Source organism: Porcisia hertigi, chromosome 35, assembly GCF_017918235.1.
Source record: "Porcisia hertigi strain C119 chromosome 35, whole genome shotgun sequence".
NCBI lineage: Eukaryota > Euglenozoa > Kinetoplastea > Trypanosomatida > Trypanosomatidae > Porcisia > Porcisia hertigi.
In genome coordinates this window covers 1,502,476-1,529,413 of record NC_090594.1, presented here as the reverse complement: position 1 = coordinate 1,529,413, position 26,938 = coordinate 1,502,476, and the positions used below count along the sequence as shown (strand labels likewise).

Below are 26,938 nucleotides of genomic sequence, written 5' to 3'. Positions count from 1 at the left end.
AAATAAGAGAGAAGACACAAACCAACACACACACACACATAAGAGCGACAATGAAACCAACCTAAAAGGCACGCAACCGCAACGAAAAGAAAAGAAAAAGTAGCGCGCACACGCGCACAAAACAAGAGAAAAAGAAGGGAAGAGAAAAACGCCATCACAACTTGTGAACAAAAACTAAAAGAAGATGACGCACCCCAAAGCGGTACATCCGAACGAAAGCGGAAGAGTAAAAACGAGCGAAGACAAACAGGGAAAAATAGACACAGGCAAAGGAGGTAGAAAAACAAGGGATGCTCGAACGAATGTCGATGTAAGAGGTGATCGGGCGTCTGAATCAAAGAAAATTTCGCGAGAAAAGTGGTGATGGTGGTGAGGAGTTGGAGCAGAGGAGGACCACCACGGAGACGGGGAATCAAATATCGCGGCGACTCGCACGCAACGTGTGTCTACTGTGTGTGTGTGTGTGGTGGGGGAGGGGGGGGGGGCATGTCTTGAATTTATCCTGTGGACACGTTTCCTTCCATCCTCATCTACAATCACACACGTGTGAATATATGTACATGAAGAAAAAAAAAAGAGACCAGTTTTTGTTGTACCCAGGGATTTTGAAGAAACGAGGGTGCTCAAAACCAGACAATCACAGACGTATGTGTAGAATGGAGAACCAAGAAAAAACAGGGGAAAATGGGGGGGGGGGGGGGGGGGGATATGGGAGTAGAAGCTCACGAGAAGATAGCTGCGAACACGCACCCGCGCGTGGCAACGAAGAGAAAAAGACACACAATGTTTGGATTTTCAAAGAGCACGCGGAATATGGAGCGCACGAAAAAAAAAAGTGTGCGCGTAGAAGACATGTGCAAACCCTAATAGGCAAATATACCAAAAATAGAAAAATCTGAATCAAGGGTAGAAAGAGAGACCTACGATCAAGCAAAAAAAAAAGACGGGCGAGAGGGGAGAAAGCAAAGAAACGAGAGGGGGTCAATAAACACCACATTAACTTCCCAACCTCAATTCTCTCACGGAATTGCTGTTAAAACAGATACCCTGTGAGGTCTGTTTGTTTTTTAATACTGGTGTGTGTGTGTGTGTGTGTGTGTATTGAGCAGCTCTGTGTTTCCCTCTCGCCTTTCCATACTTTCCCTCCTCCCACCTATTCCATCTCCTCATCCTCCTATTTAGCGTGGCCGCTGTCTCCTCTTACTTCCCCACGTTTTCGTAGTGGTGCCCTCACCTGTCCCCTTTTTTATTCGCCTCTTTGGCCCAGCTGGGATCCTCAACTACTTTTTTTCCTCTCACCAAAACACACGGAGACACACGAGTGGAGATACCAGAGATACACTTTTTTTGCAGGGGATGTACGAACGCATAGGCACTCGCAGGAACCACGCTCACACACGCAGCAAAGCAAATGGAAGAGGGGAAGACCTGAAAACCCAACGTGTGTATGCATGTTTATACACACCTCTTTCTTGACTAACGAATGGGGTTCTCCTCCCTCTTGTCTATCCCGTATCATCCGGCGCTTCGCTGTCACGAAGCTCCCAGCTCGCTTATGTGCCTGCCAAGACAAGACACGCGCGCGAAGACAGAGAAAACGCACGGAGTGTCACTGAAGGGACTTGTTGGAAAGGGAAAAAAATTAAGAAATGAGTCAAGACAGAGAAAAAATAAAACAAGAATGAAAGGGTCAAGGACGAGCACAGATGTATCCCGGAGACGGCGGGATGAATACAAAGATGTGAAGCAAGGGGTCAAGAGCAGAATCGCAGAGATAAAGAAGGGAGGAAGGCGGCATTACACATCTTTGTACATGAAAGAGGTGTGCAGCAGCGGCGTGGAAAAAAAAAAACTTTAAGAAGAATCTTTGGGGAATAAACTTTTCTCGTGTGTGTGTGTGTGTGTGTGTGTGTTATACATAAATGTGCGTTACTGAAAAATCGCACACATGGCCATAGACCTCTACTTAGAAAACAGTGTATACGTCAATATGTCAAGGCGTTGGGATTCTTTTTGTGTGTATGCGCGTGTGCGTGCATGCGGCCGCTGCCTTTGCAGCTGTTAGGCCCTCACGCTACTGGTGACACAATGCAACGATGCCTCCTTTCATGGCGATCAACGTCCTCTCCGAAGAGCTATGGAAGAAGAGCACAAGACTCACCTGGTGTGGCACTTTGACATCCCTTTCCGCCTAGCGGTGCTGCTGCTGCTGAAAGAGGAACTGCGCATTCGTACCAAATGGGTTGAACGGTGGCTGCTGCTGCTGCTGCTGCTGCTGGGGCAAGACTTGATGGGGCTGTGGCGGAGGCATGGACTGGGCTTGCATGAACACAGTGCCGTCAGGACGACGAAACATCATTGGCTGACTGCTCATATAGACTCGCTGCAACTGCGCCGGATCGACAAAGTATTGCCCCGGTGCGTTCATGCGCATGGGCATCTGGAGTCCGTTCGGCATCATCGTTGCAGTCTGTACAATCTTAGCAGCCAATGGCTGCTGTGGCGGGGTGCTGTGCGCAGAGCTTCCGCCACCATTAGGCTGGGGCGGCGGTGGAGCCTGCGCTAGGCGCGGCATTGCCATCCACGGCGGTTGTTGTTGCTGGGACTGGGCTTGCTGCTGCTGCTGCTGCTGCTGGGTCTGGAGCTGCTGTGTTGAATGTTGAGGGTGCCCAGGAATCTGCGACGGCATCGGCGGCGGCGGCGGCAGCATCGCTCCGCTGGGCACCATCTTCATGCCCGTGGGGTGCTGCTGTGGCGGGGATCGTGGCACAGCTGCAGCGCTGCTGCTCGCTGGGATATGCGGTGCCTTTCCTGAGTTCGAAAAAGGAAGCATTGTCTGCTGCTGCTGGGGAGCCGACTGTGGAAACTGGGGAGGTGAGGGGGGCATAGCGGTCATTCCAGTGGCGGACGTCCCACTACCCTGTCGCGCACGCTGCATGAGCATGTTCTCAAGCTCTGCCGCCGAGATAGGCTGCATCTTGGGCGCAGTCGTGGAAGCCTGTGACTGCGGTGCTGGGGCGCTTGAAATAAGGGTAGCACCATTCTTCAAAAGAAGCTCTAGGTCCGCGGCCGACCAAGTGCCGCTGGGTAGAGTGGTCGAGACGCCACTGCGCTGCGCTGCCTTGGCGGTGGTAGCTTCGGGTCGAGACGGCTGCGACTGAGTGTAAGGGGGAGTCAGGGGCGGCGTCTGAGGAGGCGTCTGCGGTTGTCTAGCATTGCCCGGGTCACCAGCCTTTGCATTCATTCCAGCGGCGATGTTGGTGCCGCCATTTCCGTTGGACGGGCCCTGCACGGAGCTCTGCAGAGGAACAGGTAGGCTCTTCGATGCCGGCGCCGAGACACCAAAACTGCCTAAGCCGCTAGCGAGTTGCCCGCTTGTGGAGTGGGCCGAGACGGCTGTGGGTGCGGCACCCACCCCCATGCTCTTCGTCGACAGAGAACTACGAGGAGAGTTAGCGGGTGCCTGCGACTGTTGCGACGCAGGCTGTGGGGGCTTGATCTGCGCAGGCAAGGACGTCGTCACAGGAGCCAAGGGCTGCTGAAGCGACTGTTTAAGTGCGCTTGCCATAGACGGCGCGGTACTCCATAGGTTAGGGTCGCTCTTCATGGACGACCACGGGCCCGCGACGTAGCCCGGCGTGCCATTGTTGGCCGGCGTAGCGAGCACGCTCGCTTGCGGTGCACCTGCAGAGACAGGTGAACTGCAACTCCCAGACAATCCGAACGGCGACGTCGTCGATGCCTGTGGCGGGGGTGGTGGCTGCGTCGCAGCGGTAGGCTGGGTGTTGGCAGCCGTCGGAGCCTGGGCCGAGAAAAATCGCGAGCGAGCTACCGTCTTTGGCGCCTCATCAACCATGGAAATGCCCGCCAAGAGTCGTTCAATCTCGTCTGTCTCTTTCTTTTCCGCCTCTGCAGCCTCGGTGGCATTGCCCTCTTGCTTGAACTTCTCCAGGGCCTGCCGCAGGTGCTCCCCCTTCCTATCCTCGCGCTCCATCGTCTCCGCTACACGTTTCTTTTGCAGCGCGCTCTGCCGCAGCTCGTACTGGACTCCCTCCTCAAAGGTCTCTTGGTTTCGATTCCCGCGGCTAAAACGTCCCTCTGGCGGCGCAAAGCGATCGTACCCTGGCTGTTTGGAGCTGGTACTGTTGTTCTCATCGCGCCCACCATGACCGCCACCACCACGGCGGCTGTCACCACCACGGCCACCACCGCTACCGTACGCCTGAGTGTTGGAGTTACCGGTGTGGCTGTTGTTGCCGCCACCGTTGATGCCAGTGCTGTGGTTTGCCTTCCCGGTTGTGTGACCACCCGTATTGTGGCCTACGTTACTATTCGCCGTGCTCGTGCTGAAGTTGTCGGTGAACACACTCGCCTTCGAATTAGGCTCTGGCTCTCGGCGCTTTGGAGCGGGGACCGGATCGGCAATCTCAATGACGTCGAACTTTCGCAACACCTCCGGACCCAAGTTCATCGCGCTGGCGAGAGTTGCGATCCGCAGAAGCTCCTCGCGGGTGTACATGGTGCGTACCGAGGGCATGGCTCTCAACGCGACGCACGAAGAAAAAGGGGGAAAAGGGAGGGGGGAAGTACTAAAATGTTGTTGAAGAAAATGAGTGAATTCACAGCTTTTGGATGTCGCGTGATGTCCACTGCAAGTTGGGCTTCCCTCACAACTCTCTCCCCGACAGCTTCCTTGGGATTGGCTTTACAGAAAAAGAAAGATGCCTCTGGAAAGTCTCACCTAAACTCGATCGACAGACAAGACCCGAAAGACCAATCGCCTCAATAGCGAAAGGAATACTTGTCTGTGTATGCTTGGATGTGGAGAGCGTCAATGGCGATCTGACAATGTAACGAAAGGGGAAAAAATTCCCGAAAAACAAGAAAAAGAGAAAATGCAAAACCTGCGTTGCACGCCTATACGAAAAAAAAAGAAGAAATGAAAGGGGAAAGAAGAGAACAGAGAACAGAGAAAAATATATTTATATATATTTACGTGAATTCAATCTGAAGAAAAATAATAAACAGCGAGAGCGCAAAATACAAAAGGGAAAAGGAGTCAGAGAAAAGAAGAGCGCAAATTAAAGGGAGGAAAAAAAAACTGAGGCAGAAAAAAGGAAAACACGTTGTACTAGAACTTGAGAGGGAAAAAATGCGAAACCTCTGAGAGTACTCCGTGTGTATTTTTTTGCTTGTTTTTTTTTTTGGCGGTACGGTGTTTTCCGCGTGACGCGAAGTCCTCAGCTGGTGCTTTGAGTGTCGTCTGAGTCTTTCGTTTGGTTAGTACTGCTCTTTACTTCCGGCGCCAACCCATGAAAAAAAGTGGAAAAATCCGAGAAAAATAGGGAGAGCGACAGCGGCGATGTAGAATGTATGCGTGCGAAGAAGAAACAAATTCATTAATCGATTGTTTCCACGGGTGACGCAGTTTTTTTGGGGGGGGTTGCTTAGTGGATACGTGTGTGTGTCTGTATCTGTGTCTGTGTGTATATTTTTGCTTCTGCTGTCAGCTCTTGGGAAAGGCGAAGGTTGTGAAAGAAAAAGAATGATCACGCACCACGTTTTCCGTGTGCGTGTGCTTGCTTCGCCTAGAAGCTGTTTGGTGTGAAACAGGGAAAAAAGATAAATCCTTGCGTTGCTATGCTTTAAGTTTTTGCTTTCTTTTTTTTCGTTTGCTTCTGTTTGTATTTCTCGTTGCGCGCTTCCACGTGTGCTGCCTCTCAGTGTGACCCTGGCTCCTTGTCACAGCGTCTCTCTCCAGGTCGTAGTCTTACTGGTGTTGACTAGCACGGGGGGAGAAAGAAGGGAAGAAACACACAGAAAATGTACGCGTGTTTTGTCCCAAAAAAAAGGAAGAAAACGAGGAGGAAAACGTGAACGGAAGATGTCGAAGAATTTTCGGTTTGTTTTTGAGTGTTCGCACACGGCTGAAAGGCAGCGGTGGCGTGCAGGTGGAACAAAAAAGGGGGGAGAAAGAAAAGGACAGAGAGGAGGGGAGGGGAGGGGAGGGGGGGGATGCGCAGCACAACTTTCGAAAGCAAAGAGGGAAAGAAACGAGGATTACGACCGCACACAACAGGTGGCACGTCGGGAGGGAAAAGAAAAAAAGTCCCTTTGCTCTGAAGAAGCAAACACGAAAAAAAAAACGCAACGAAAGAAAAACTTCGAGTACGTCACCTCGGCACGTGCGGCGGAGAAGGGGGGGGAGGATGGAAGAAGATGATCGAGAGACACCCGCTCAACAGAGCACCACCGTCAGATTTATAAAACAAATATATGAGAAAAACAAATGTGAAATTTAAAATGAATGAGAACGTAGCCACTTTACACACGTTTGGAAGGAAAGAGGAAGGAAATACAACCACAACCACGAGTGGGGGTAGTCAATAAGATGATACAATCTGACACCAGTAGAACACACACACACAGGACTACCAACGTGCAGGGAATTGTCAGAAAGCAGATCGACTGAATGGGAGAGGAGGGATTGAAAGGGGGGGAACACGACCAGAGGAGAAAGGGAGGGGAAGGGAGAGAGCAGGGCGAGCAGGGGAAAATTTACCAACGCAGAAAAAAAAACAGAAGTAAAAGCACGAGAAAACGCAGAATATATATATATATTAGATATTGAGGATTTAAGAGTCCTAAGAATTAATCCCCTTGCGATAGACAAATTTTGTGTTGGGAAAGTGCCGAGAGAGAGGGAGAGGGGACGCAGACGGAGAGCAGTCTGGAAAAGGAGAAGGGGGCGCAGAAAACAAAAGAGAAAAAAGATGGTGAAAGAAGGCGAGAAGCGTGTTTGAGGAAGTCTCAAAAAAAAAGTTGAGAAGTAGACCAATATTCCTGTGTAAATCACAAACGTGAAGATGCTGAGAAAATCGTCTTTCTTCCTGCTTCTTCTCTTATTTCCTCCTATTCCTGTGCTTTGCTAGACACACTCTTGCCCCTCTTGGGATACGTATATCCGATCAAAGAACTCACGAGACGACCTTTATACGTTGGAACACGAAAATGGGAGGAGGGGAGGAGGAAAGACAGAATATGTACTTGATCAGACCCCCTTTTGAATCGTTTGTACCGTCAGTCGCCCTTTGCAAACCCCTCTCTAAAACAGGAAGAATATTTTTCTCTGTGGGTTTTCTCTCTCTCGCCCGACTGCCTGACCCGCACTTTTTTTTGTAAGGAAGGGAATGTCGCTGGCTGCTGGACGAAATCACGGAAAGAGAGAAAAGGGGGGGGGTGGGCAGGGGATACCGTCGAACTACACAAAACTAGAAAAGGTGGAAAGGGGGAAGAAAAGGAGGGGGGAGGAGGGGACTTTCTGTGATGTGCGTCTCCCGTCTTTCTTGTCAGGCGACTATTTTCTTTTTTTTCTTCCCTTTGTTTTCTATTGTTTTACTTCCGCACAAGACACGCGCGCTGATCAACGTTTCGCTGTGGGGATTTCCAAACTCAATTATTGTCTGGCGTTTCTCCTTGTCGCTACTGGTTAGTCAAGAGAGAGAGGGGGAAGAGGGGGAGAGGGAGGGAGGGGGGTGAGAAGGGGATGTAGTGGTGTTGGTTTAGCTTTTTTTTCTTTAACCAGTGTGCTTGTCTGGCGATATACAAAGAGGAATAGTTTTTTTTTTTAAGACGCAAAGTAACAATAGAGGGGGTGGGGGGGTGGGGGTGGGGACAATTGTGTGTGAGCACAAAACTGGAAACCAACAGTACAAAAAAAACGGAAAAGAGACCCGTGAGTGTGTGCGCACGGGAAATATGTATATGTGAATGACTCTATTTTTTTTAGGGTGGGTGGGGTGGATGGAAAGGGGGGGTGAGGGGAAGGAGAAGGAGAAGGAGAAGGGAAAGGGGGGAGATGTGTGTTTCCAAGACAACCTGCGTTGCGCCTTTGAAAGTGGCAGCGGTGCGATGTAAAAAAAAAAAAGAAAAAAATAGAAAAGCTGCTTTTGTGATTATCTGAAGTGGATGTGCGGTGGAAAATAAAAAAAAAGGGGAGGGAGAGAGAGAGGGGGGGTTGGACGAGGAGTTTGAGAGGACAGCTAAATTAGTTTAAAACAAAACGAACGTAAAAAAAAAGAGAACCAGAAGAAGTGGAAAAGGGCCAATCGTCGGGTGAATAAAAGAAAAAAGGAGAATTTGCTGATATGTGACAAGATCAGAAATCAACAAGAAAAACCTCCTTGTTTATGTGTGTGTGTGTGTGTCTGCGCGCGCGCTCGGCTCCCTTTTGTGCGTGACGCGTTGAAGTATTGTGTGTGTGTTTTCTTTATGGGGGGAAGGAGGGGAAGGGATCTGGTACCTATCTTCTCTCAATGCTAGTCAATGTTCGGTTGATGGTTCGTGAAGGAAATAAAGAAGTTGGCGATGAGTACTGCTGTTTATTTTTCTTGGGAGCGTGTATGTCTTGACCACGCCAAGAAGTGCACAAGCCACAGGGAGTGATCGGAAGTGCTAATGGAAAAAGGAGAAACAAACGGAGGGTGAAGCGAGAAAAAGAGAAGAATCAAGCGAGAGACACAAAATTAAACACAAAGATGAGTAGAGCCCAATGCCTGTGTTGACCTGCACCACAGAAAGAGCCGCGCGGGCGTGCGTAAGCGACGGGAGGGGGGGGGGGGCAAAGACCAAAAAGAAAGGAGTCGGTCACCCAAAACCTAAATACACAAGGCAAACAAATAAAATATACCGAGGTACTAACAAGGAGTCGAAGGAAAAATGGTGTCTTGTGTGTGTGTGTTTCCCCCTTTACTCCAATCTAGAACACAATAAGGTAAAACTGAAGAAACGGCCTCGATGCTTTCCTTTTGTTTCAGACTCACACACTCACACACACACGCGATCGAGCCCCCCGTCACAGACCCGCCAAGGGGGAGAGGAAACAACAATCACGAAGCAAAAAAAAAAGAAACGACTGAACGAAAGGGAGCGGAGGGTTGTCAACAGAGAGACGGAAGGGGGGGAAGGAGGCGAGGGCGAGGGCGAGATGAATTTCTTCCCTTATTGAACTGGGCAAAGAGTTGAGCAATAAGAAGAGAGATGGCGGAGTCTGAACAGCGGTCAAGCCAGAGGGGGAGGAGAAAACAAAAAGAAGCAAGAAAACAATTACAGGGCAAAGGACCACAAGAGAAAGATGGAGGGGGAGAGAGAGGAGGGGGAGGAGGAGGAGGAAAGAGAGGGGGAAGGAAGGAAGACACGTACACAGAACAAACAGGGGGAAGGGGCGCTGAGAACCAAAAAAAGGAGAAGGGGGAAGGGGGGACAAAAACAACGAGGGAGGAGAAGGGGGCGAATAGAAGACGGTCAATGCAAAGCAACCTGACTGCTTGAAGCTCTAAAAGGGGTAAAACGAGAATGGGAAAGAGTAGGCGAAAGAATGAAGAGCACACAAACAAAAATTTAAAAAAAAAAGAGAAAGGGGTGTAGCTGGTGGCACTTGGCCCTCTTAGAGATGGCTCCGTGTAGAAAGGTGTTACCGTCCTTCAAGAGGAAAGATGATTCGTGAATGAAAGCGATTTTATGTCGTCTTGTCCTTTTTTTTCGAGCTGTCTCTTTGGAGAGGACTGAGGAAAACAGAAAGTTGCGGTGGTTTCCTTCGTGTGGTGATGCACGTGCGGTGGTACAATAATAAAGGGGCTATGAGCCACACAGAGAAGGAGGGCCACGAGAAGCGGAAATTTTTCAAAATGAAACAGGTAATAGTAGCAGTAGTAGCCACAATAGGGGAGAACGAAAAAGGGGGGCCTATAGACTAGGCGAGAGGGGGGGGGGAGGGGGAGGGGGAGGGAGGGAGAAGAACTAGATGTCGTCGGTGTAAGCACAGTGCGCCCCAGTACAGAGAAAGACTGGGAGAAGAGGGGGAGAGAGACGAATTCAGAGAAGTTTACAACGTATGAGATGCGGGGAAAAAACAACAAAGAGGTTATCACGAAAAACACAACAAGATACAGGCAGGGACAAAAAGAGGACAACTTCTTGCGTGTTTATCCTGTTGAATCTCTCTCTATAACCTCACCACAAAAAAGGGGGAATGGATTGCACGGAAGAGCTGGGAGATTCCCGATAAAAATATCTGCTGCGGTGCCCCCCCCGTAAAATGCGTGCTCGTAATAAGACCAAAAATAACGTCTGCGAGAAAGCGGACACAAACGCAAACTCTCGAATCAAACAAAAAAAAAGCAGCAGCGAAGAAGAGTGGCACCGATCAAGAGGGCGATAGCAAGAAAAAAAAAAAAGAAAGCAGAGACAACGTATGTGTATAAAATGTACTAGTAGGGAAGTAGACACCTTCTGTGCAGGAAAATCGTCGGAGATGCTGGGAATGAAAGAGTTGGCGATAGTTCTGGTCTCGGATCAGGGGAAGGAGGGGGTGAAAAAAAAAAACGTTTTTACCTCTTTTTTACCTTTGGCTTTTTTATTTTAGTTCCCTTTTGTTTGGGGGGGGGGGGGGTAGTGTGGAATGTAATGGAGTGGAATGTAATGGAGTGGAGTGGAGTGGATGTGTGTGTGTGTTTTCCGTTTGTCTCTGTGCTGGTTTTCCCCCCTGCTCGGTAATACGAGGCCTTTTCAGTTCTCCCTCTCGTTTTTCCCCTCTGCTTTGTCTATACACACACACGCACGCACACGTGGGAAGTGGGGAGTGGGGGGGCGGGAGGGAGATAAACAGAATTGGGAGCGGGGCCGCTGCTTTTCTCTTTTCCCCCTTCTTTTAATGGAAACAAGCACCAACGAGAAACACAGAGCCAAGAAAAGAGATGGAGGGAAAGAGGAAGGGCTGGGGGTGGCGATGAGAGAGAGAGAGATGGGAGGGAGAGCAACGTGAAACCTTTAGACGATGATCGAAAGCAGAAACAAAGAGCCACGAAAAAAATGCAAGCGCCTTCGTATACACACTCACGAAGCCCCAAAAAAAAAACGCAACTGACAATCGCGGTCGTCCACAAGCAATGAGAGCACACACAAACAGAATGAAACAAGTGAGGAAAAAAAAATCGACCACAAAAAATACAACTTCGGCTGTACAAACCGGCTGCGCACTCAAAGTCAAAAAAAAAGGGGAGCACGACAAAATACACACACACGCACACACACCAGAGATGAGTCGCACAACGCGCGGGTTACGACGGGATAAACACGGAGGTAAAGTGAAATGGGTGGGCAATCGAGTGAGTGATCAAGGTGATAGGTGTAAAGGAAAAACAGATGGGGTCAGAGAAAGGATGACAGCAACAATACGCACAAAAAAAAAACACTGAAAAATGAACAATAAAACAGAGGAAACGGGGAACAACAATAAGAACAAAGTCGAGCTACACAGGAAAAGATGGGGAAGGAGGGGAACCAACAAAAACTACGTAAACAATAAGAGCGAATGGAAGCGACGAAAACGAAGAAAAATAGCCAGCGACAAAGCTCTTGATCGTAAAGGCCGGCTGAGGAGAAGGGGAGGGGGGAGAGAGGGGGGGGCGGGAGCTAAGATACAATTCGAAGTGATAGGGAGGAGAGTAAATATTAAGCTGTTTTGCCTAATAATAAACTGTCGTTTGTGGTGTTAGGTACATACATATATATATATATATATTAATATTGTGGGCGGAGGAGGTTTCGTGGGGTATCGACGCCGATAAAAGTATCAGTGAATGTTTGGGTTTGTGTGGATAGAGCCGCAGAAGTGCGGGTGATGGAAAGAGAATTGTGTGAAGCAGGGAGGAAGGGGGGAGAAGGGGGGGGGTTAGCCGGTCGAGGAAGAGAGAGGCCGAGTGAAGAAAAGAGGGAAATTCGGAGACGATACGATTGTGCATATAATGTCCAAGATACGAAGACAGCAAAAGAGGGAAAAAATAACGGCTGTGATGCTTTCGTTGCACTCGGGAGTTGTTCAGCAGTTGAGGTTGAACAAGAACGAAGGGCGCCCGCAGGGGGGGGGGGGAGGGGGGTCCGAGGCAATGCAAGGCCATTCATCTTGGAGAAAAAGCACACCGGCAGCCTTGTGGCCACACATCGGTGGGGCGCAGACTTGTTGGAATTTGCTTTGTTTTTCTTGAGTGAGAGACTTACAAAAGGAAATGGGGAACTGTGGGAGGACATAAGAGCGATCTGTGTGGATGTGCCTGCCTGCCTGCCTACCTCCCGAGATGAGCCCTCTCTGGCGAACGCGCTAGCATGAGCGACCTACGCTCCGAGAGAAAGGATACGACGACGTGAAACCCCTCATCAATGGAAAGGCGGGACAGGGCTGACATTAATAATAAGTGCACCGGTGAAGACACTCAAAGCTCGATGGGATCGTCAGCTGTCCCGCGCGGCTCCTCGGCCGACGCGTCGTCCTCACGGGCACGCTTTCGCCAAGAACCGGCACACTCGGGCCACGGCTCGTCTCTCAGAGGAACGGCTGGGGGTGTTGGGAATCCTTCTCCATTGAGGGCCTGCGCTGAAGTTGGCTCACTACGCAGCGCCGGTGCTTCCATGGATCTCGCGCCTGCAGAAACCACTGAAGGGCCTGGGACCAACGGCGGCTCCTTCGCTACATCGCTCTTCCCCTCGCTATCGCTATCATCCAAAACGATGTCAGCATTCTCATCAGTGCGGGTCGAGGGGTGCCAGTGGTACCGCAAATCCTCTCCCTGCGAAGAAGCGCGTGCCGACAAGCGGAGGTACAGTGGGTAGGCGTCCAGAGACTCGAGAGTACACAAGTACCTCCAAAGTATCGTGTCGACACGCACATCGCCGAGTCGCATTTCCGCATCACACAGCGCACAGTTCCAGTAGGAAGCTTTGTTGCTGCTAACCAGAAACGAATCGAGATCCACACACTGCAGGTGAGTGCACCGAGTGCCGCGAACGGGGATGGAGAGAGGCAGCTGAGAAATGGGGCATTTTGTTGTAATCACGGGATCGTCGACCTCGAGGCCGTCATCGTCGTCGTCGTCCGCCATAATCGCCGCGTAGGTCCGATAAATCGCCTCGTCATTCAACATCAGCAAACCCTCTATCGATGTCGACGCGAGCTCATTCGAGCTGGACGAGCTGTTGAGAAGTGCCTGCCTCACCTGTACCGCCGTCCGGCATCCCAGTCGCGTGGAGAGCATTGATTCTGTCACCTCCTCCAAGGAACGCAACTGCACCACTACCAAAACAGCCGGTGTATGATACTCCCTGTTGTGTATATCCACTTGCACGTGCTGGGCGTCAACATTGCGGCTAAGCAGGTAAGTGATGTCCAGTGGCAGGTAGGTCTCGGCTATTTGACGCTCACGATCTGGCCAGGATCGCTTCCATGGCGTCATCACACACTGCTTGTTGACGTACACAACAATCTCTTTCGCGGTCGGCCACCGTGCTGGCGTGTTGGGGTGTCGCAACGGAATCATGTAGACACGGAGCTGGCGGCTATTGACGCCGTCGACATACTGCAGCGGTATCTCGAATCGCAGCATCGACGATCCGAACCGCAGTTGAAACCTGCGCGGTACGCTCAGGATTCGAAAAAACGGGGACGCAAACTCGTTTAGCTGCGCGATCTCGTTGGACGAGACCGTGGAGCTTGGCATGGTAGGCAGAGGTGGTGAAGCTGCAGGAGCCTCTGAAAAATCGGTTTTTGCATCTGCCACTGGACGCAATGCCGCAGGGTTGCAGGCAACGGCGGTAGCAAAGCGCGCGCTGGCTGCCCGTGACGTCGACAAGCGTGTCGATGACTCTGAGGGAGCAGAGCCGGCGCTCGCGTGCACAAGACCGACGCTGCCTTCACAATACAAGACCCCAGCCTCAGCACATCTCGCCAATGGTGCGGAGACAGGTGGGACCTCTGACAAAGGCAGTGCAGCTGCAGATCGCGGCAACGAGCTGTAAGAGAAAGGAGACACCAGTGAATGACCTTCTCGGATGTGGTCAGTGAGTGGGAGCACCCGTGACGGTCGCCGCGGGGTGGTGGACAGAGTTGAGCTCGTTGCTTGAGGCAACGGAATTAAAGATGCATCCTCAGCGCTGCCCCCTCCAGAATTAGAAAGTCGAGGATCACAGGCACTCCCCAGAGAGGGAGAGGTAGAGCTTTGGCGGTCACCCAGACCCCCTGTCGATGCCGAGCTGAAGTCGGAGGACCGACACAGAGCTGGAATGCCGTTGCGATCAGAGTCCATCAGCCGGACCGCCGTCGCTGCCGCGCGCGACAGCTCCTGTTTCCTCCCGCTCAAGGGAAGCACGGAGGCCTCCTTCAGCTCCCCGTGCTCTTGCAGGAGATCACGAAGCTCTTGCATGATTTTGTGAAGATCCTTTGCAAGATAGTGATCGTGCACAGAACCTTCCGCCACAATTCTCTTGAACTCCGGTAGTGGGACGCGATTGGGAATAACGCGACTGTGCAGCCGCCGCCAGTCACTGTCAGTCATGCCGTGGAAAGTGCACTTGGCATCAATATGTGCCATAGTAGTGTGTATTCAAGAGCGTCAAACCCCCTGTAAAGCAGACTCGTTTCGGCTTTTTTGTGTCGGCGTAAAAAAGTAAAGCAAGCCACAGCACCAGAGCAAGCGAGGGGTGCGTGTGCCGATGAATAGAAAGAGAGAAAGAGAGAGAGTAGAAAGCAGTAGAATAGATGATACTCCATATGCTGGCCACGTGTCCAATACGAAGTAGCGACCAGAGCGCGCTCTCCTTTCCCCAACACATCCAGTGAACAACAGCGCAGTAAAAAGGGGGAGAAGAGTTTACTGCGGCCAACAAAGAACGGTTTCGCCCTGCTCAATTTGCACAGGGGGAAAAAACAGCATGTGCGAGTAAACCAAATCCATCCCTGGACTCACCGGCACAACACTCCAGAAAGAGGATCGCGCACGACGAGTCATCAAGAAGAAACGTGACAACACATTTTGTTAGAACGAAGATCGCCTCAGAACCAGCAGATGGGGGTTGTGGATGACCGCTTCACAGGAAGAGTGCGTGCCTGACCAAAGGCGAATCTCTTTCAGAGGAGGAGAGCGTGCACCTCTTTGTTTGTGTTTACTCGGACGTGTGTGTGTGTGCGTGTGCGTCTGTCTGTGCTTCGCAGATCTTAAAGAAACACTCATAAAAGGGAGAACGCACGTACGTAGCGCTGCCCCGGGGCGAAGCCGATCTATGAAACGTGAAGAAGAGTGAACAGCGGGTGATCGGCGTTCTCAACAGGGGCCTCATGACAACTGATTGCGGGGGGAAGGGGGGAACAAAGCATCGGTGTTTGTGTCACATGTAATGCGCCCTACACTGTGAGGAACTTGGTCGTATTTCCGTATATGCACGTGCGTGTATGGATATGTACGGGGGGTCGATTGTGCAACCCACCGACACGCACCTTCACGATGAAGCGGCACAGCATCCATCAGCCAAGGTGAAGACCGGGAATAACAAGAGTGTGAGAGAGTAAGGAAATGGAGTGAAAGTAGAGAAGTAATCCTGAACAGACCACAGCGGCGGAGCATGGGGCAGGGGAGAGGAGCAATGGAACGCATATATCAGATAAAGTCAAAGCACTGGTGCGAACCACATGCAGCTGACGCACCTCCTCCACGGAAGATCCTGCTGGAACATTAGATTCCTCAAAGGGCCAACTTAGCCAGATAAACCCCGACAGGCCCCCGCCCCTTCGAAAATGAACAAAAAATAAACGTCCCAGGAGAGGAGGGTGTGCAGACACGCACAGCCGCGCGCCAGCAGAGTGAGCGTCTCTTTCCTCCACGAAACTTGCATTGGGTGAACCACGAAAAAAAAAACATATTTTTTTTGATTCCTATCTTTTTCCTTACCTTCAATACGGTTCGAGCATCTACGCTTACTTCACGCTCTAGGGGATTATGTTAAGGCACGGCTTGAAGTATATCACGAGGCGATGCGAACATGAGAAAGATACAGCGTTATGGGGAGGGGGGGGGGAAGGGGGAAGGGGGAAGGGGGAAACGTTAGCCACGTATCCGAGCCTTTCACTCCCCGCCCACGCCGACTTCGTTCCCGAACAAGTCGTTGGGATCCGCCTCATCAATCGCGTCGGCGTCGTCACCCATGCGAATAAAGTTGAGGAAGTGGTCCGGGCGGTGCAGCGCATCGAAGAAAGTCAGTGGCACGTCAACGACGACATCGTATTCGGTGTTCTCACGCCATAGTGCCCCTTTGAAGTAGTAGTTCCAGGCTCGCTCTACAGGCACCAAAAAGAAGCTGCGTGCTTCTGAGGAAAGCGTGCCACGGCACGGGGTAGAAAAGGCCGGGTCGGTCGCTGCTGGGATCTTCTTCAGCAGCCCCTCGTACTCCTTCTGCGCCCACGCGATACCTTCTGCGGTGGTGCTGTAGCACCGCGCCATCACCCCCTCCACTGACATTTCTAGAACGGCAGTCAGAAACCCTTGCGGCACCATCTCCTCGTTGGCGATCAACGCACGCGCCTGGAGTGCGAGGTCGTGTGAGGTCAGCTGCGCCTCACTCTCGCCAATCCTCATGAGCCCCAGGAAGGAGAGGTTCGCCTCCTGCAACGCCGGTGCATCAAATGGAATGCGTGGCGGTGTGCGGGCCTCCACGGCCGTTCCAAACTGTGGTGGAATCATGATGCACAGCACCTCCTTGATGTTTGGCGAGTCCGGCAGCGCATGACCAAACATGTATGCGCAGCACTGCACCTTAACGTCGCAGCACGCCAGCAATTTCTGAACTGCGTCCTCGGAGAAGATGAGCTGGTCGCTTGCCCCAGTGGCGCCGGCGGCGTCGAAGGTGATGGTGGTGTTCTCATCCAGAAAGACAGCATCAGCCAGGGAGCGGGGACGCCAGTTGTTGTTTAGCGCCGCTGCACCAAAATCGAAGGCCGCCTTCACCTTGCGCTTTGTGACGTCGCCGCTGCTCGTGACAACGTTAACCGTCTGAGCCTCTGAGAGTTTCGTGCGCCTCATGGCCTCAATCTCTTTCATCTCTTCCTGCTGGATCTCCACGTTGGTCATGCGCTTGCCCAGGAGAATGCCCTCCTTCTCCTTTTCAGTGAAGTCCTTCGGGCTCACATTCATGCGTCGAGCAGCGTCGGCGATGATCATCTCCTGGAGCCGGATGGACACCTGCTCCCATTCCTGGCGGGTCGCGTATGTCGGCCAGAAGTGAGCCGCACCCACCTCCACATGTAAGTCAGGCACTAGAATCTGCCGGGTGCGCTGCAGGTTGACGTGGTAACCACGCAGGACCAAGTTCAGCAAGTTGAAACACGTAATCGGCTGGAACTGCAGGCTCTGCTGCCAGTCATCGTAGATGCAGAACTCCCACCCTTTGCTTTCCATTGCCGCGATGCGCAGCTCAACGAGGCGACTATGGCGCAGAGCCATCGGCAACGGCAGGTTCAAATCGCTTTGGCCGATGATGATGTTTGGGTAGTCGAGCACCAACATGTTATGTAGCGTCTGGCGGAAGCGGGAGCGGGTGACGATGATCTTGCTCGGACGCTCGCTAGGGGGGCAACTCCGTAGCCACGACGCAATCTCCTCCGCTGCCTTCTCGCGCGCCAGTTTCGAGCGGCGTTTCTGCCCGGCAAAGACGCTCCGGTGCACGACGCTCATCTTCAAAGAACCGGATATGGGCTCGAAGACCAGCACCGCTCCATTCTCCGACTTGAACTTTTTGCCGCCGTCCGGTGTCGGCTGCTCGCTTGTCACATACGTGGCGCTGTCGTCCACAATCCACGTTCGCATGCCGCTCGAGAACAGCTCGGCGATGTTTGTGTCAGAAAGGCTCGCCTCCGTCGGGGCCGAGCTGAAGAGTCCCAAATCACGCTTCATGCGGTCGCGCAGCGTGTTGAGGGTGATGTTGTTCTTCATGATGACGGGCATCAGCTTGTTCATGAACGGCTTCATTCCAGGGATCCAGTATCCAAAGGCGCTGTGGCAGTTGTACGCCAGGTCAATCGCAACGACAATGCCGGCAGGAAACGGATACATGCGGGCCGTGGAATACTCGTAGAACTTTTTCCTCGCATACTCGGCGATGTTGTGGCTGTCGTAGTTCCCCCAGCGCAGCTGCACATCAATCCAGAACTTCGAGGTGCTGTGGTGTTGATAGACGTCGCCGACTTCGTCAGCGAGGGTGGTTGGTTTTGACGACACCGACCAGCGCGCCGCGCTCGCCAAGATGATGTCGGCAGCCGAGCTCGTGAAGGTGTACGACTTTTGTGGGTGCTGCTGCTGTAACGTTATGGAAGCTGCACCAAGGTCGATGAGGCTGTCTTTCAGTTTGCTCGCCACATCGTTCACGACGGCACCGTGCGACTTCTCCCAGAGAGAACCGCTGAAGATCTTAATGAGGGATTTCTTTATGGTCTCCAACTTGCCACACATGAAGACACCCGTCGTCTCCACCTTCGACTCGAAACCGGCCTGGATGTCGGAGCGGTTGATTGTAGGACTCCACCACAAGGCGAACCGCTGGTTTGGTACTTTGCTCAGACCGGCACGCTGCTGCTTTGCCAGCTTAGTATCCTTCTTCGAATTTTCAAAACCGCCAGAGCGGTCGAACTCGATTCCCTCCCACGAAGGAAAGCCCGTCCCCTTAAAAAGACTGTGCTCCAATATCGCCTCCACCCCACCAAGGGCGTTGTTCATGTCAGCGCGGTAGCGCTCCATCACACCGCCGCAAATGTTGCCATCGTGCTCCATGTGGAACCACCAATTCTTCAGGTACTTGCCAGCCAAGTAGCGCTGGAACTCCATGCGAGCGCGGAAGCCGGTATCGAAGTGGAAGAGTGGCGCATGTCGCGAAAAGCGCACGCGGATCCGTGGGATACCTTTGTCGATGATGTCCTCGATGTCGTCGAGCGACACGCGGCCGCCGCGCGCCTTTGCCTCACGCTCGCGGGTGCGGAACTCCAGCCATGCCCTTTCACTTTCCTTGATCTCTGTTTCCCATGGCGTGTAATACTGTAGGACGTTAGGGATGGGGATCCCCTCCTCGTTGGTGAGGCCAGCGTAGAAGAATTGGACGCCGGTACTAGTCGTCTTCGAGTACACGGTGTCCTTCGCCGGGATCAGCGAATGTCCAACAGAAAGCATGCCCAAGCCACCTAAATCGGATGGAGCGTAAAACATCGCCGGTGGGAAGCGCGACTTAGCACGCGAGTTCAGCGCCATCATCACCCGCGCTTGCATGCGGTGCTCCGCGCGCGCCAAGATCGCCTGTAGCTCCTCTGTCCCGAGAATCGCTTCGCGATAGTACGGTACAATCTCTGTAATCAGTGCGTTCCACTTGGCTGCAATACTATGAAAGGTGGAGCTGCCGACCATCATGACAGTGCGGCGTGCCTTGTTGCGGATCATGTTGATGTGCTCCTTTGTCACCTGGAGAAACGCTCGGCAGGAGATATCCTTGGTGGTGTGGTTGCGCAGACTCCACATCGACTCGTTCTCGAGGATGTCTGCCTCGGTACGCACCACGGGCAGCAACCGCACGGAGAAGCCTGCCATTTCGAAGAGGAGGTTGGGGTTGTCCTTGGAATAGACGCTGACGAAGCTGTTCGAGTCGCTGATGGTCGCCATCGAGGGCGGCAAGCGGCCACGGAACTCCCACAGCACCGCGCGCGCCAGGTTGACATCAGACAGGAAAAGACGCATGCGCGCGTCGCGTGGCCACTCCTTCGCATTCTTGAACCCGTACACCGATGCATTGAGGGCGCGCATCTCCGGATCTGACTTGGTCTCCTCCAGGTAGCGACGTCGTATATCATCTGCCTCGGTTTTGGAGTAGCGCAGCAGGATGTACACCTCGTTCTTGTACCTGCAGTACGCGCGAATCGGGTGTGACGTGGCAAGATAGGGATCTCGAAAGAAGGACATGAAAGGGTTCGGCTTCAACGCTGTACCCGCCATTTCCTTGCTCCGCTGTGTACCGAGCAGCAGCACGTCCATCACGAGCCCCCAATACTGCGCCAAGAATGACGAGAACATAAAGCCCCGGAGAAGTCCCTTGTAGTGATGGTAGCTCATGTCCTTGAACTCCACCACAACGTCGTGTCGACTCACAATGTAGTCGACCAGAGACTTGTCCATAATCAGCTCCAGCATCGGACGGAAAAAGTTCCAGTCCACGTGGTCATAGAACGCGTCCTCCAGGTTGCTGTGCAGTAGCACCACGGACTCCTCATGAGAGACATCCCATATGTCAGGGATGTTGTTGATACCCTCGCACCACTTGTAGAGCAAGTGAGGCAGCGGCTCCACATCAGACGGCTTTACCCAGTTTGGAAAGAGACGCTGCACATTCATTGCTTTGTACCATAGGTACTGATCGAGAAACGAATCGATCATCTTTTCCTGTGGGACAACGTTGTAGAGGGGGTACAGGTGGGAAAAGTTGTCCATGTACTCCACCTCAACGTTCTTGAAGCGGCGCTGGTGGGCAAGGGCGTCAACAATGCGGGAGAGGGCTTCGTGAGGCGCGTTAAACGACTCCTCGATGCGGGCCTGCTCCTCACGTTGGTTCGCAGTGAGCCGGTTTGCGATGTTGTGCTGGTCGCGCAGTTTATTAAGAGAGAGCTGCAACAATGACAGCTCTGCTATCTTGGCCGGGTCCGGAAAGGGGATTTTCTTAAAGCCGCGGTCATTCAGCCAGTTCGCCATCATGCGGTAGATCTCCGTCGCCTCATCGGGCGCCATGATCGTGGCAGCGTCCTCCCCCGTCATGTACCGGCGCTGGCGACGCTGTTCATCCATGATCTTCAGTCGCGTCAAGCGCCCTAGGTTCTTCATGAACGCCTGCTTGTCCACCGTGTCCCCTGCTGCAATACGGCACCGCTGCAGCTGCGTCGTGCGAATGTACTCCTCAGACCGCAGCTTTACATACTTGCCGACGAGGTCTGCTAGCGGTTTCGCAAGCCCAGGCACGCTCCACGACAACCCCGCACGCCAGTGCCGGAACGCCTCGTTCATGTGCTGGTCCATCGTCACAATGACAGAGCTCTTCACGTTGTTAGGCAACATCTCCCGCAGCTCACGACGGAACGCCTCTTTGATGTTGACATCTTTGTCGGGCTCGACCCGCTGACGCGTGATTTTCTTGCCGGCTGACTTCCCCTTCTGCACACGGCCGTGCAGCACGCGATCGGTCAAATTGCTCAGGTAACGCTGCAGTAGCGGCGTCATGCCGCGCATGAAAAATACCCACACCCGCCACGACGGACCCCAAAAACCGTTTCCAGGACCGCTCGGAACGCCGCCAACGTTGAACTTGCTGTACAGCATGTGTTTGAGATCACGAGTCCGCTTGATCTGCCGCATCGCCCGCAGCTTGTAGCGGTACACGCCTGTCAGCACGCCGACATGGGAGAAAAGGTAGTGCGTGGCGTCTGCCAACTGGAGCGCATCAGTCGATCCTAGCCGATAAATCACATGCATGTCAATAAGTCGCTTCATGAAACCTAGCAGCTCACGGATCATGTGGAACGCGGGACCGAGACGGCTTTTCTTAATCTCCTTTGTCGTCAATGTGCGGGTCGGCTTCGCCTCAAAATTGTAGTCGATGTGCACGTACGGCAAGCACTTCATGTTGACGAGCTGAACAAGCATGTTGTGACCCTGTCGCATCACTTGCAACGCCGCCTCTAGCCATTCCATGCGCGTCTTGGAAAAGTAGCGCATCTCTGCCATCTTCTCCAGACGACGATTCTCGCGTGTGGCACCCATGTCCGTCCCCGCTGCCACCTCAGCGGCGGCGGCGGCGCTGCTCCGTTGGCGCACGGTGTGCTGCAGGGAGCGCTTGACGTGGTGTTTCAGCAGCTGAGTGTAGCTGCGCAGAATCTTGTCGCGGTCATCTGAAGTGAGCAAATCTGGTGGGTCCTGGTACCACTTGTCGCACAGTGGCACATCAATGCGTCGCTTCATGCCTCCCTCAAAAGAATTGTAGGGGGCTGGCGCGAAGAGCAGCGACAGACCCGTCTTCGTATTGGGCTGCTCCAGCGGTAGCGATGACAGGAAGGGTTCAAAGTCGTCCGGCAACGCCAGCGGCACATCCGCGGCGTCCTCGACACCTTGGCCGCCAGCGCGAGCCCAGGTAGAGGAGCACAGAGCTGCCTGCGCTCGCGGCACGTCTCTATACTTTTTTTCCACAGCCTTGATGGCGTTCAGCGAGGGATGGAATGTAAAGCACGACAGCTCGGGGTCATCGTTCTCCACGCGCACGGTGGGGGGATAGTGATACGGTGCCAGCTCGACCCCGTCCACTACTGAGCCATACAGGAACGGAAAGGCGATCTGCCGCTCCGTCAGCATTGTAAAACGCGGCTTTCGCGGGTTGTCGCGGTGAATAATACGGCGAAGGTCGTTGAACTCGGTCCAATCGTCATCCTCGCCCTGCTTCACGCGAACTGCCGGCGGAGCCTCAAATTTTGGGCCGCGTGGGATAGACAAGTGCATCGCCTTAGCAGCGTAGAAGGACTTCAGGTCCCACAAGTAAAAGTAGTTGCGGTCGTCGAGTGTCGGGAGAATAGGCGATGCGTTTCGGTAGAGCGCCTCCATCACATCAAGGGTAAAGTAGTACCCGTTCGGCCGCCGAAAACCGCGGATCTGGTTTGGTGCCACCAAGCGGGGAAAGGGGTCGTAAAACCAGCCCGCGATACCGACGTTATCCTCCTCGTCAAGCTCGTCGTGCACCGGCGGGGGCGGGACGCGGTCCATGAGGTAGTTGGCGAAGTCCAGCGGCGGCTCATTTTCGTCACCCTTGTGCACTGCGCGCCGAAAGCCACCACCTTCCTGAAGCAGCTCCACCTTGTTGGCGCGCATCTTCGTCCACATTGTGCCCCACTGCGACACGTAAAGTGGCTCTGCCACCGTGGGAGTGTCGTCCACGATGGTGAGTACACCGCCAACGTGGTACACTACGGTCACGTAGCGTGTCTCCTCCCAGGGCATCGGCATATTTTCCAGGAGCTTGAACAAAGCCAGTGGTATGTAAGGCAGCATGCCTACGCACAGCTTTCGCTCCGATTTGAAGCGTTTTCCGCCAAGGTCGCCGTTGTCCTTCACAACCTTTCGGATGAACTCTGGCGGCATCAAGTCCTTCTCCCCCACCGCCGCCCGGTACGCGGAGCGAAAGCCATACCGCTCCGTGTTCATACGCCGCCATTCCAGCATCTTCTGCTTTCTCGACTCCTCCTGCTCTTCCCTATCCATTTCCGCTAGCAGGGCAGGGTCTACTTCGACAAAGCCGCCATCGTCGTCCGAGAACCCCGGAGGGACCGATGCGCTCATCCTTCCCTAGAATACTCTGCTTCACCTCCTTTTCACAACACCAGAAAACAAAATGAGTGAGTAGGGAGAGTGAGGAGAATAGACCAATAAGTGGAAGCCACAATGAGAGTGTGTATCGTGGAGAATTGGATGCAACTTTACCCACGAGACCTCCTCTCCCAAGAGATACACACAAAATACGCAGATTATGTTCTGCGAGAGATGCTGAGACCTCTTTTGGTGCGCGTCTCGGCTTTCTGCCGGCCCCCCTCCTTGTCTAAATCCGTGCTTAGAATAGGCGACCCACAGCGATGCTTCCCCGCACGCCCTTTAACAGTTTTACACAGTGTAAATCGCCCGTGTTGCTGTTGTTTGAGAAATTCCTTTTTTTCCTCCCCTTACGGCTATTTTGTGCGAGATGAGACCAATAGGTGACAAACAGATCAGTAAGCAGGAGAAAGCCGTTCGTTGGTCAAACCGTAAGATGAAGAACGGGGGGAAGGAGGGAGCGAGACCGTTGGGGAGAGAAGAGTGGAAAAAAAGTAAGGAGAGGAAGAGTGCGAAGGGAAAGCGGTTCCACAGCGAAGGGGCGATAAAGCTCATAAAACGGGGGGGGGGGGAAGAAGGGGAAAAATGAGCCACTAAAAGGAAGCAAGAGAGCGCGTCAAGATGAAGTCGTCACGGTAGCGCTTGAGTAAGAGGAATTGCGCACAAATGAAAGATCAAGAAAGGGAACGCATCCGCCCTTCACGCACCAAGGCCCTCTCCCTCGATCTTTCCCGTCCGATGAGCTTCCCCCTCCATGGTCAAGACACTCAATTAATCCCCGCCTCGCCTTGGGAGCTCTCTTGTTCAACAAAGTCGAGGAGGCGCACGTTCATATTTACCATTGACGTCACATAATTGCCCTCTAGTTTTCACCACTAGCTCTCGGTGTTCCTCTCCGATGCCGATGGTGAGAGATCTGTAGTGATACCTAGATACTAGCTTCTAGTTTTTCCGAACCGAAGCTCCAGCGATACGAGCGCTCCCATGCTCTGTGGAATGTGTAACGGTGAGGTGACCAATCCTTTTCGGGTTTTTTTGTCGTACTTCTGTTTAATCCTTTCCTCATCACTTGGAAGAAAGGGGGGATGGGGGGCATCGACACACGCGCAAATACATGCGCGTGTACAGATGCAAACAAACATATGTGATATGCGCGTGTTCTCGCCACCCGATGTGCGTGTAAGGGTAAGTGCAGAAAGAAAACAAATCTCTGTAACCTTGCGACTAGCGCTACCCTCTCCATTCACTCCTCCCCTCCATTGCAAACTGCAGCACTGTCGCCACCAAATCGGGAAAAAAACTGTACACCACGGTTGCCGCCTTGCAACACCATAAGGTGCAGCACCGGGGAACGAAATGCACAGACACACACACACACACACACACACAGTGTACGCTGAGAGAAAAGACCACTGCATGCCGCCCAGCGCTTCCTTTTCGCCCAGGCGTACATTCAGAACCGGTATCCAGATGTGTGAAAAAGGGGGAACACAATAAAACAGTAGCCAGAAGGGCAAAATGGAAAACACCCTGTGGACACAAAATGTGCACCGACGAACCTTACCTGTATCCATCCTACATTTCTGGGATTGCTTTGAACACATAGGAGCTCGGCTTGCTCTTCTCGATCTGCACAGCAGCGTTGACGACGTCTGGCCACCGCACTTCACGTTGGGTGCGGCGCTGCATGAACCGCAGAGGCTGGAACCCAGCGAAGTTACCACTGCGGCTATAGTGGCTCTCATAAAACCACTTCACAGGACGGGACTGAATGCGGCGCTGCTTTCGATAGTCAGCATCGGGTGTGTCTGGTACATGCTCCTGGTACTGCTCCATGGACGGCGTATTTTCGACACCCCATTCCATTTGGGGGGCCCAAAAGCGGAAGTCTGCCCACTCCTCCTTCCAGTACCATGCCCGCATCTCAGACATTTTTGCCGACCGCAGAGAGCCGTCGGGCTGGCGGATTACAAAGCGACGACGCTTCTCATTTGTCGGATCCAGCTCCAGCTTCTTCAGGGGCTCATGGCCGACATTCACGCCGATCTCAGCAAACATCCAGTTGTGCTCGGACTTGTTCGCGTGGTCACGGTGCGGTCCCGCCCAGACAGGCATTTGGCTGTACTGCTGGACCGGCTCACCCGTCTTACCAATCATTTCAGGAAACATGCGTCGATACACGTCGTAGTTGTCACCCCAGTAGTCCTCATAGTCTTGCTCGGTCTGCAAGAAGCGATACGGATCGTCCATCTCCCAAACATTCGCGTAGCTTGCCTCACGGCGGTTGACGAGGTCGCGAAAGAGAAACTTGTCACTGTAAAACGTGATCTTTTGCTCTGCAAAGCGCAGCTTTCCGTAAAAGAGACCCTGTTTGCGAGCCCGCACGTCGCGAATCCACTCAAGAGCAAAGAGGCGCTTTGGCAAGGACCAGTCTGGCTCTACGCAAGCGTCGTAGCATGCCTTGAAGTGATGCCAGACGAGAATCTTCCTGACAAGCGTGAAGTCAAGACCATACATCTTCGCCAGCCGTTCCGGTGGCCAACGCTCGGGTGCCTTGCTCCACAGCGCAAATAGCTCCGGTCCTAGCTCATCGCGCACCTTGTAGTCCTCATTGATCTCGTATCGGAGTCGCTTTGACATGTCAAAGAACTCCGGGGTACCGAGTGAGGTCTGGAACCCGATGCGTCGCTCCAGCTGCTCCTTGTTCTGCACAGAGTTTTGGGTGAGCGATTCAAGCCACATCAAGTCTACATGCGACATCACAGCAAGAAGGGGACGTATTTTTCGGTCAAAGTGCTCTCGCAGACGCTGGAGCCCCTCCTCATCTAATGATTTGAACCACTCGTTCAAGAATTGGATGTAGTCGCTGAATGTGCACGGGTATCCCGCGTCGCGGTCACCAAACTCAAGCGTGCGCCAGCGCTCTTTCACAACTTGTTTTAGTAGTACCTCATCGTCCATGACTCCCTCCTTCGACTTGTCCCAGGTGGGAGGGTTCTTTCGCCCACGATAAATAGCAATCTTCTCGGCATTCGTTCGCCCAGGCAGCTTCATCAGCTCCACTGAAAGCACGTTTTGCAGGTACCAGGCTCCAAAAGGGTTCGCCCACCAGGGAATATCGTACCGGCGGTCTTTGAGGGACTGCGGCATATCCATGAAAGGCTGAAGTGCCTCGTCCATATCTTGCGACCTGGCGCGGTTAAGCCACAGATCCCATTGCGGAGCATCGAATGACTTCATCTGGCTCAAGTCCTTCGTCCACACCTTTGGGTCACGCCATTCCACCGGTTTCGGAGGCTCTGTCAGAACATGGTGTTTCCATGATTTTCGCTCACGAGGACCGCGCTTGTTGAAAGGGTAGCGCCGTACTAAGACGGTACGGCGCAGCATTAGGAGCCGTTTTGGAAAAGAAAACTCAATAGTCAATCAGCGACGTATGAGCTGAAGGAGGTGCTGAAACAGGTGAGGTGTGGCAAATACTAATCACCTTCGATCGAGAGGTGCCGAGTCTTGGCTTGCTGCCCTCACTCTTGGCAAGCACGACTTTGCTCTTTTCTCCGCTCCCCGCCTCCTCCTACCCCCACTTCCACTTCTGCCCGGGGTAATGGCGGAGGAAGGCGCTGGTGTGAAATAGTAGTGCGCCGGACCGCTGCGTGTGAAAGGTGCGTGGGTTGCGTGCGTGTGTG

At 53.1% G+C, this 26,938-nt stretch overlaps 4 protein-coding genes across 4 annotated transcripts; all 4 read right to left on the bottom strand.

Moving 5' to 3' along the window:
- Nucleotides 1-2,191: 2,191 nt before the first annotated feature.
- JKF63_01398 (uncharacterized protein) lies at nt 2,192-4,537 on the bottom strand (the record flags this gene model as incomplete). The annotated part of the gene is made up of 1 exon (XM_067897445.1): nt 2,192-4,537. One exon carries the CDS (start codon nt 4,535-4,537, stop codon nt 2,192-2,194), a length of 2,346 nt encoding a protein of 781 aa, XP_067753602.1.
- Nucleotides 4,538-12,269: 7,732 nt separating this feature from the next.
- On the bottom strand, nt 12,270-14,420 carry JKF63_01397 (uncharacterized protein; the record flags this gene model as incomplete). Its single annotated transcript, XM_067897444.1, has 1 exon — nt 12,270-14,420. The coding sequence occupies one exon, from the start codon at nt 14,418-14,420 to the stop codon at nt 12,270-12,272; it is 2,151 nt and encodes a 716-aa protein (XP_067753601.1).
- Nucleotides 14,421-15,947: 1,527 nt separating this feature from the next.
- JKF63_01396 (uncharacterized protein) lies at nt 15,948-23,225 on the bottom strand (the record flags this gene model as incomplete). The annotated part of the gene is made up of 1 exon (XM_067897443.1): nt 15,948-23,225. One exon carries the CDS (start codon nt 23,223-23,225, stop codon nt 15,948-15,950), a length of 7,278 nt encoding a protein of 2,425 aa, XP_067753600.1.
- A 1,602-nt stretch (nt 23,226-24,827) lies between these two features.
- JKF63_01395 (uncharacterized protein) lies at nt 24,828-26,642 on the bottom strand (the record flags this gene model as incomplete). Its single annotated transcript, XM_067897442.1, has 1 exon — nt 24,828-26,642. The coding sequence occupies one exon, from the start codon at nt 26,640-26,642 to the stop codon at nt 24,828-24,830; it is 1,815 nt and encodes a 604-aa protein (XP_067753599.1).
- Nucleotides 26,643-26,938: the final 296 nt, after the last annotated feature.